General features: G+C 31.7%; 1 protein-coding gene across 3 annotated transcripts; it reads right to left on the minus strand.

The window, feature by feature from the left end:
* LOC111715430 (uncharacterized) lies at positions 1-10,596 on the minus strand. Of its 3 annotated transcripts, XM_023490748.1 has the most exons (4): positions 10,485-10,596; positions 10,014-10,148; positions 9,226-9,687; positions 1-845 (listed from the first exon to the last, which is right to left on the minus strand). In XM_023490748.1, exons 1-4 carry the CDS (start codon positions 10,534-10,536, stop codon positions 94-96), a joined length of 1,401 nt encoding a protein of 466 aa, XP_023346516.1. In that variant the 5' UTR covers positions 10,537-10,596; the 3' UTR covers positions 1-93. The 3 variants fall into 3 exon arrangements, with proteins under 3 accessions (XP_023346516.1, XP_023346518.1, XP_023346517.1); XM_023490750.1 differs by lacking the exons at positions 9,226-9,687; positions 10,014-10,148; positions 10,485-10,596 and adding exons at positions 2,083-2,217; positions 5,842-5,949 and having other exon boundaries at positions 1-1,313; XM_023490749.1 differs by lacking the exon at positions 1-845 and having other exon boundaries at positions 8,461-9,687.
* Positions 10,597-10,860: the final 264 nt, after the last annotated feature.

Raw genomic sequence — 10,860 nt, forward strand, 5'->3', positions numbered from 1 at the left:
AAATTTAGATTTGATACCTTTTCAATGCGAAAAGGGATTTCTTCATTATTCTTATTTAATTTTCTTGAAATAAGCATTTAGAATACAATATAATTAATACTGTGCCCACCACGGTTTTGTTCTTGGTTTTTCCTTTTGAGAACATCTCTCTGAATTACAGACAAGTGCACATTTCCAAGATTCATCTCCAACGTTTGCAATCCTAAATCTATTTCCTAAAAGTACAGCAGCATTATTTGTTTCCCCGTCAACTCCAGTAGGCTTCCCATTTTGAGGCAAAATAACTTTTGGGTTGGAATAATAATTTGCTCTCCTTCTAAATTGATATGTTGGATATGACATTATAGACTGGTATCCATTCTCCCCCTGTTTTGCTTTTTCCATTAGGCTTCCATGACCAAATGAATATTCTGGATTGGCACCCTCCTGAATATTATGGAAAGCGCCTAAGTTGTGACCAAGCTCATGTCCATATGCAAAGTGCTCTACACAGTGTTTACCAACCACTGTGAAGGCATCATCATAAAAACCATACAAATTACCAATTCCACAAGCATCATTTTTCATTGTCAATAATGTAGCTGAATCAGCAGTATCTTTTACTTCTCCATAGGACCTTTTCAGTTTCATAAAGGCAGCTAACTGCTTTCTAATGTCATAAATATCATTTAGATCTGCAGCTTCTATGCAATTCTTAACTACAGTAATTGGAACTTTACTGTTGAGAAATCCTTGATTTGTTATAGCTAACATTTTATCAACAAAGTCATTTACATTATTTGTTTCTCTTGCAAACTCTCTTGTGTAGTAAACTTTAACTGAAATGTATGCCATGGTATCATTATCTTCGGTATTTTCATAGGCATAGTAGGCATAGTCCATTTGTCTGTTAACATTGGTATGGTTTGGCATTACATAATCTATTTTAGGTGGACCCATGGCTCTATTTCCAGTTCTACCAGTTTTCAGATTTTCAATCTTTTCGGAATCCATTTCTTTCCACAAATGCCCCTCCTCTCCAATATTTTCCAAAACAAAAGTACGACCATCCTCAGTAAAAGCAGTGCCACTCATACCACCGCTTGCAGGGTTGTATGTGACAATCAGACTAGACCCATCTCCTTCATAATTGTAAGCATTTTCATTGCCTGGAACTTTGTTTTTGAACTTTAATTTTAAATTCCCAGGGAGCAGAATATTTTTTTTTCCAAGAATATCAGAACTAATGTCAGCAATCTGGCAGGATATGTAAAAAGGATCTTCACACAATTTCAATGTCTCTGCACTTGATGTTCTTAAAGAGGAACCAGGACCTAAAACATTTAGTAAGTATTGATTGATATCTTAATTATACAAAATGGGGTCTTGAGATTTGAACTAGAGTTGGGCTTGTTCAACTTTTTTCATATTTTTATCTTTTAAAACAAATTGATCTTGTTTGGTCTCAAAATTATCATTCATTTACCATCAATTTTCTTCGTTTCATCACTGACTGATCATTCAGTAAAATTTTTTGTTCAGTAGATACATATTCGTTCAATAAAAAAGATAGTTTTTTTCAAAAGTTTGTTCCAAAAACATGTTTGTTCAGTAAAAATGCTAGTTTTTTTCCCAAATCTTTTGGTAAATTTGTTAGCTCTTTTAAACAATTTTAAATCTTTCATTTTGTTGTTTTTCCGTTTGTTTCATTTTTTCATTTTTTCATTTTTCTGAATGATCCATTTTGTTCTTCCATCAATCTTTTTTTACTGAATGACACAAAAAATTTTGTGTGTTAAAAAAATTATGCCATATTTAATTGGAAATTTTGTAAAAGATTGCTTTTCTACAAATCCTGAACTTATTATTCCAAATGATTGAAAATACTTCATTAGGAGCAATTAAGTGCATAAACCATATTAAAAGATGTATTTAGTTAGAGAGCAATTTTTTTTTAGAATTCTTATTTGTCTGCCCTTTGAAGACTTTAAAATAAAATTAATTTGATTTCAAAGTCTACTTGAGATATGCATTATTGTTATTTGGATGGATTAAGAATCTGAAAGTTAAGCCCACTGATAAATCTTATTATAACACACATACCTTTTGGATTTAGATCAATCAGAAGCTGAGGTTCATCTTCGTCACTATAGCCAATGCCTTCTTGAGAACTCTCATCAGTTTTAGTAATGATATCATCATTGGATATTTTCTTAACTATCTTCATTTGTGTTTGCACTGAAACAAACAAAGAAAATAAATGCTATTCTCAAACATGCAAGAAACAAGTTTTGATGCATTACATTTTCATGGAAGTTATAAAAGGCTAGACTTCAAGTGGGGATCCATGGGGGGGGGGTCAAGGGGTCGAGAGAATTTTTTGACCCCCCTTTTTCTGGAGAGGACTAACCTAAAAGTTTGGTGTAACTTGTTTTCCAGTAGATACAAAACTATTTTTTTTGTCAAATCAGCCTATTCTCTGGGGAAGAATGGATTTTAAAATTTTTTAAATGTGAAACCTTTATTTTTGTGTTGTGTCTGTTTGTGCGCACTGTGCAGTGAGCTTACGATGGGGGGGAATGGGGGCTCTTTAACTTTGCTTTCCAAGAAAGATATTATTGTAATCACCCCAGTGTGTGTGTTCCCTCAGAGGGTTGTAGTCATTACTCATTTCATAATTCTTGATAAATCATAATAGTTTTAATTTTCATCAATCCTGTAGATTTAAAGTTTTAATAACCCCTGTAATTAATAGAATTTGATTCTTTCCTATCTAAAGAATTAAGTTTATCATGATTTTAACATTAAAGTAAATTTAGTTTTTTCACAAAAGAACGTAACCATTGATATAGTATTTGATAAAAAAGTTGTTCTTTATAAACTTAGATATCCTCAACCTGCTTACCTTGTTATCCTATCCTTCTATAATATATCAAAATTTTCTTGTCTGAGACATAGAGTAAGAAAATGAAGAGGTGAGGCTTAGCTCATGATGCACATAACCAACCTCCCTATTAATTAATTAATAGAGCGCTCAGTTGTATACATCACAATATGTTTATGTATCTAACACTGTACACTTGTTCATAGAGTGATCGTATTTCTAAAGGGGATTTTATGGAATTGACCAATCTTTAGATTTTCTTTATTTATTTAAATCCATATTAAGTGTCTATCTAATTATCAATACTAATATTCAAATATCTACATAAAACCACCCCTTAGAAACACAATCACTCTATATACCAGTGTACAGTGTTAGATACGTAAACATATCGTGATTAGGGATGTTAACGTTTTCATTTTTCAGAAAAACGATCGTTTCGCTATGATAACGACGACAAAAAATCGAAAACGAATCGTTTTTTTAAAAAGTTTGTTTTTTTAAAAATGGTCGTTTTTAAAAACGCTCGTTTTCAAAAACGATCGTTTTTCAAAACGATCGTTTTTATAAAATTCGTCGTTTTGTTAACGATCGTTAACGACGGACCTTCGTTAACGATCGTTAACGACGACCCTTCGTTAAGGATCGTTAACGACGACCCTTCGTTAACGATCGTTAACGACGACCCTTCGTTAACGATCTTTAAGGACGACCCCTTCGTTAACGATCGTTAACGAAGAGAGGAAACCGACCTGAAGGGCATCTGTACTTATCATTGAGTAGTTTTTAAGAAAATATCAAGGAGTTTTAACTCCCCCACAACTGTTACACTTCATGTAAGACGACATTCAATAAAGTTGCATGTAATTTTTTTCCAAAAACAACCGTTTTCATAAAGTTCGTCGTTTTGTTAACGATCGTTAACGACAACCCTTCGTTAACGATCTTTAACGACGACCTTTCGTTAACGATCGTTAACAATGACCCTTCGTTAACGATCTTTAAGGACGACCCTTCGTTAACGATTGTTAAGATAATTGTCAATAAAAAAAAATTTCAAAAAACGATCGTTTTTTAAAAACAATCGTATAAAAAACGATCGCAAATCGTTTTAATAAAAACGATCGTTTTCAAAAACGCTATTCGTTTTCTAAAAGTTCAAAACGAGTGGGTCGTTTTTAAAAACGATAGTTTTTTTCTGAAAACGAAACGATCGTTTTTGAAAACAAAACAAAAAACGATCGTTTAACGATCGTTTAAAGATTGTTTACAAAAACGATTAACAACCCTAATAGTGATATATACAACCGAACACTCTATTAATAAATTTATAGGGAGGTTGGTTGTGTACATCTTAGATGAGCTTCACCTCTTCATTTTATTACTCTATGGTCTGAGATGACTGAGTAAACAATTTTACATATATTCTTTTTTGAACACATAAAATACTCACTGTTAATGCTCGGTGCTCTTCAAGAAAGTTTGACCCCCCCTTTACAAAGAGCTGATTCCACCCCTGCTAGACTATGACATTATGACAAAGTAAAAATCTCTTTGGAAGTTAACACCAGCACAACCTGCTTTCATTGATAACTAGTGTCCACTAATGGTAATTGATTTTGGCATTGCACTCCCCTCTATGTGAATATGATTGGTTTTGGATAGTAAACAACATTTAGAAAAGTTGAAATTGACAACCAGAAACCAGTTTTTATGAAATTTAAGGTTGAATTTTTCACTTATGCAGGTGAAAAAAATGCATCCATATGGGTACCAAAAGATTCATCTTCAAAAATCCTATGATTGTACAAATCTGTTGATAATGAATCCAATTAAAGGCAAAAAACTGATATTTGAGATTAAAAACATGGCTAAAATCCGTTTTTTGCCATATATCAAACAATTTTAAAAATCTTGAGACAAAAACAACGGGACAGTTTTTTGCTGGACCCAGACGCATCATTTAATGTGTTTTGAATTGGGCACATTCTGTGAAATCATTTGGTTCTAGAACAAGGGCCTTCAGCTAGATCCTTTTTTTCCAATCGTTCCATTCCCTTCTTGGTGTTCTTAAGTCAGAGAAGGGTTCATTCCATTCTGTTCTGTTCTTGTTGTTCTTAAGCAAAGAATGTTTCCATCCCCCCATTCCTCGTAAAGGGGGGTTTACAATTTGTAGATTTATAAAAAATAATTAATTTTCATAATCAATATTTCAATAATATCAAAAAGATATATAAATAAATTATAGAAAGCAATTTCTTTCAACTCTACCCTCCCTCACTGCAGAGGAAGGTTGGGGAAGGGGGGGGGGGTGGAGGTTCAGGTGGTGATCAAACTAAAAAAATATTTTGATTATTTCTAGATGATTTAAAACACAGTCCTGATTAAAAATGCATTCCTGACTTAGAATGCATTTTTGATGATAAGAATGCGTTCATGATTTTAAACATTCTTTTCAATCAAGTTCCGTTCTTTTACATTTTTTTCTTTTACTAATTGTTCCACTATTTTTAAGAATGCGTTCTATGCATTCGTTTTTTTAGAAGGATGCAATTTTTCATTGTGGTTAATGTCCTTCGTTCTTGTGAGAGAATGATTGTTCCCCAGGAACTACGCACAGCCCTATTTACAGCCATAAAGTGTTTCTTCCTTTTTGCTCCTTTTTCCAATTGTTCCATTCCTGTTCAGTTCCATCCTTTATGTTCTTGATCAAGAATGGCTCGTTTATGATGGATATCATTTCTTATAAAGAACATCAACAATTTGATTGCTAATTAAATTTAAAATCGCCAGCTGTAATAGCTAAAGTGGGTTGGGATGGCTTGAGTTGGGAGGTGAAAGGGGAAAGGGGGTTTCTAAATTAAAGATAATTTAGAATGCGTTCTAATGTCTTTTTATACTTGCTAAACATTAACTTACTTATGTAGCCATTAGTTGCAAATATGAAAATCACATGTAAAAAAATATTTTTTAGTTACCTATTAGGAATAAAGGAAGGAGAAGGTTAAATAGGAACATGCTCTGGTTCCCACTTAAGTTCTTTTGATGTTGATTCAATATTCCTAACTAACTGAAAAGAGTGAAAATATAACTTGTCACAAACTGTAAATATGTGCTGAACCAATTAGCTTGTTTATAAAAGTGTTTTTTTTTTTAATTTGAGTTTATGGTCCAGTAAATTTTATCCAATTTAAAAAAATGTAGTTAAAAGGAATTGAATCTTTTCCACAAATTCTACTTTTCTAAACCCTATATCTTTGGATTCACATGTCGTAGACCTTAGCTATTTCAAACTATGTATTCTGTTAGATCAAATAATATAAGTTTGAAATATCAAAGATTTACGACATTGGGTTCTAAAGATATAGGGATTATAAATTCAGAGTTTGTGGCAAAGACTCAATTCCTTTGCAGATTATACTGTTTACAAAACTCTATTAATTCAACACTGTTTTTAATCCAAATTTTCAATTTCCACTGACTATAAACCACGCAAATGAATTGACACACAACAGCTTTGATGCTTAATCTATTTATGTAATTTGTCTGTCTGTCTGTTCGTTTGTATCCAATAAAGATCAAAACTGGTGAACCAATCTGGCCAAATTTTGTGTGCCACTTCACATGTTCCCAGTGAAGGTTCTAGATATTAAAATTTCAAATATTTGCCTCCTACCAAAATAGATTTTTGTTGAATCTTGAAAATCCACATAAATTTGTTTGAAACCACCAAACACATCCAGAGAAGAAGGAGAAAATAAGTTCAACATTCTTTTTTATGTTGTTGATTTCTTTCATTGATTTGAGAATATAAAAAAGCCACATTCTAAAAAATGTAATTTGGGTTTTGACATCAGAGATCAAAGTTCTTCTTTCATAATACAAAGTTATTCTTTCATTACTAAAGTTTTGTTTAAAATTTGTCTAAAACTACAATCTAACAAATACCATGAAAGAAGAACTTTGATCCCTGTTGTTGCAATTTTTACAGTGAAAGAGGGTTTGCTAATTCAAGGTTATTTTCATGTCATTTATGTTTTGAATGTTAACATGGAAATGATGCTGCTGGACTTGTTTTTTTGTTTTTACTGCTGAATTCCAATTAGATCACTTGTTAGATCATTGGATTTTAGGTTTCATTTGCTGAACTAAAGAAAATAAATTATTTTTATTTGAATATCAATGAATTTTTAGATTATAAGTATTTAAAAAAATGTTCAATTTAAAAACCGCCTGTCCCAAATATTCAAAAATCATTTCCTCGCTATGGGGGTGGACGGGGGAATTCTAAACTAAAACCTTGCAATCATCTTTGAAGTCTCATCCTTTGTGGATATAAATCCTGTACTATATTACATAATTTAGGATGTTCCATGAACTGTAAACTGGAGTCAGAAAGACATCAAAATTAAATGTAAAATTACCTAATAACCTAATGCTCATAAAAAACAATGGAAAATACTTAAGAAGTTAAAGTTGATTAAAGTACTATGTTAAAGAATTAATATTCCCAACCTGTTGAAAGATTTTAACAAACTGTATAGATATATATTTAGAGAGCTATATTGTTCTAAGAATTTTGACTTCTGAGGATCATCATGAGGCGTGAAACATTATGTTCAGTATAATTCTCTTTTAGTAAAATGTGAAGTTTAAAAACTGAAATATATAGATATATGAAATGATTATCTATAATTTTATTCTAAAGTTTTACCTACCACGTAGAGTATTTATAATGATGTAAGGTGCAATTTCTTACAAAATGTTTAGAATATATTATTCAGAAATATTCATCCAGAGCTCAACTTAGGATTAAATTAAGTAATAGCCAAGCCATTAGGAACACATGTCACAAACCTTTATGAAAGATATTAAAAGCTAAAGAAATGCCCAGAAATATAATACTAACCTCTTCATTTCAGCCTCTTTTATAGAAAACTTTTTTATACCAGAGTTCTTTTTCATGCAAACAAATCTAAAATAAATATTAGGCAGATCACAGAAGTCAGAAATTGACAGTAAATCCACTGTTTAAACTGGTTGTAGACTTAGTGCATGTGTTTAATATGCTAATGCATAATATTTTTATTTGAATACTATGGGAATTTCAGTTACTGAAACTATGAAAGGCTTCAATTATGAACTCCTTTATCAATAATAATGGACAAGACAATGTTTTAGGGAATTTAATATAACTTTTTTATTCAAACAGTTTGAAAAACAACATTAGAATGTTTATATCAAAACTTAATTAACTCTGTGGTGGCGTCATCATTAGAAACATACTGTAGAAATTTTAAGATCAATAATAAACAATCTTCTTTCCATACAAACTGGGACCATATTTAATGAATTTGATCTAGGTCTGTGAACTAGCTAACGTCCCTGAACTATTTACTGCTGCTGTTAAACCATCTATAGACCTAGCTCAAATTCATTAAATCTAGTCTATGATCCCATTTAATCCAAATTAGTGCAATGTTTTACAGTTTGGGGTAAAAGCACAGGACACCTCCAGAAAAAGAGCTAAATTGTTCTTTTAAACAAATTTAATGATTTGTTTATTCTTGATTTATTCTTGATTTATTCTTTAAAAATAAGCAAATAAAATATTTATTTCATTGAGGAATCATCTTTCCCATCTTTATCTTTTTGAGAACATCTCTCTGAATTACAGACAAGTGCACATTTCCAAGACTCATCTCCAACGTTTGCAATCCTAAATCTGTTTCGTAGAAGTACAGCAGCATTATTTGTTTCCCCCTCAACTCCAGTAGGTTTACCAGTTTCAGGAAAAGTTACGCTTGGGTTGGAAAAATAATTTGTTTCTATTCCATACCCGTCCTTGTAATAAGACATTATAGATCTATATCCCTCTTCTCCTCTGTTTGAACTCTCCATAAAGCTACCTTGGCCATAAGGATATTCTTCATTGACGCCCTGGTTAATATCATGGTGGGCACCTATGTTGTGACCAAGCTCGTGTCCATATGTAAACGTCTCAACACAGTGTTTTGCAACAACGCTGAAGGCATTCCCATTAAAAGCATAAATAGGAGCAATTCCACAAGCATCATTCATCATTGTCAATAAAGTGGCTGTGTCGGCAGTGTCTCTAATTTCCTCATGGGAATTTTTAAGGTTTTGAAAGGCAGTCAACTGATCACCAATGTCATGAATGTCATTTAGATCTGCAGCTTCTATGCAATTCTTAACTACAGTAATTGGAACTTTACTGTTGAGAAATCCTTGATTTGTTATAGCTAACATTTTATCCACAAAGTCATTTACATTATTTGTTTCTCTTGCAAACTCTCTTGTGTAGTAAACTTTAACTGAAATGTATGCCATGGTATCATTATCTTTAGTATTTTCCTCTGAGTCAAAGCCAAAAGCTCTGTTGACATTGGTAAGGTTTGGCATTACATAATCTTTCTTAGGTGGACCCATGGCTCTATTTCCAGTTCTACCAGTTTTCAGATTGTCAATCTTTTGCAAATCCATTTCTTTCCACAAATGCCCCTCCTCTCCAATATTTTCCAAAACAAAAGTACGACCATCTTTGGTTAAAGCAGTGCCACTCATACCACCGCTTGCAGGGTTGTAAGTGACAATCAGACTAGACCCATCTCCTTCATAATTGTAAGCATTGTCATTGCCTGGAACTTTGTTCTTGAATTTCAATTCTAAATTCCCAGGGAGCAGAATATTTTTTTTCCCAAGAATATCAGAACTAATGTCAGCAATCTGGCAGGATATATAAAACGGATCTTCACACAATTTCAATGTCTCTGCACTTGATGTTCTTAAAGAGGAACCAGGACCTAACACATTAGTAAAATTTATATCTTAATTTTACAAATCAAAAGGCTTGAGGGTTAAAACTTTGACATTTTTTTTACATTACTTTAGATATCTCCAGATTAGTGTTTTCTTGACCAATTAAGATTCTAAAAGTTATGTCTACAGAGCTGAAATTTTAGAATGGGATATTCTTAATCCTGATCGGATAATTAATCTGGAGATTAAAAATGAGAGGAGAACAAGCAATATTTAATCTCGAGATTAAGAAAAAGAGTGGATTAAGCATTAATCCCGATATCCACCATTCTAAAGTTTTCAGCTCTGATTCTTTTAATAATAACCATACCTTTTGGATTTAAATCTATTAGAAGCTGAGGTTCATCTTCGTCACTATAGTCAATGCCTTCTTTAGAACTTTCAGCAGTTTCAGAAATAGTATCATCATTCTTTACTATCTTTGCAAGGTATGTTTTTGTATTTACTATAATGAACAATGATTAAAAAGTAGAAATTTGCAATTCCTTTTAACTTAAACAAATTATATTTTCATGCACTGATGCAGTGATTAGACAATTTTTATATGATGCCAAAGTTGAATTTTTTACAGTTCTTGTGTAAGTAAGTGGACACTCCTTTGCAATAAAATTTCCGATTAATTTTCTGTTTGAATACTTAAAAATTTTTAAGTTCAAATTTTATATTTTGATATTTGAAATGTCTTTTTTTGGGTCAGCTAAATTTTCTTGCTCTTTTATCCTTTATTTTGAAATATGAAAAATTACAATTGTAAGTAATGTATATAATGCTAGCAGTATACCTGTTAGAAATAATGGAAGGAGAAGGTTAAGAAGAAATATAAATTGATTCATCCTAAACTGATTTCAATGTTGTTTCAATACTCCAAACAAACTGAATTACTGTGAAAAAGAAAAGTGTCATGAACTGTAAACATGTCCCGAATCAATTAGTTTGTTTATGAAAGTGTTTTTTTACAAAGATGAAATTTCCAACAATGTGACACATCAACGTAAATAACATAAGATTAAAATCTTTTTTTTGCCTAACCTTTTTTTAAGAGAGCTTTATATTGAGAAAAACAAAATGTTCTGAATTTTTATTATGAATAGATTTGCTTTTCTCATCTGTGTGCATTAAAACTAAAGTAAAGGAGGTTAGAGGTCACATAGTTATAC

The sequence above is a fragment of the Eurytemora carolleeae genome, unplaced genomic scaffold (assembly GCF_000591075.1).
Source record: "Eurytemora carolleeae unplaced genomic scaffold, Eaff_2.0 scaffold1784, whole genome shotgun sequence".
In the NCBI taxonomy this organism is placed as follows: Eukaryota; Metazoa; Arthropoda; class Copepoda; order Calanoida; family Temoridae; genus Eurytemora; species Eurytemora carolleeae.

Bases quoted from the DNA above. Each gene is read 5' to 3' on its own strand.
- LOC111715430 (XM_023490748.1), bottom strand. From the start codon at position 10,536: ATGAATCAATTTATATTTCTTCTTAACCTTCTCCTTCCATTATTTCTA. The intron at 9,688-10,013 runs GTATGGTTATTA...CTAATGTGTTAG, and splicing joins AATAGATTTAAATCCAAAAG to GTCCTGGTTCCTCTTTAAGA. The intron at 846-9,225 runs ATAATGATACCA...AAAATACCGAAG, and splicing joins CTCAGAGGAAAATACTAAAG to ATAATGATACCATGGCATAC.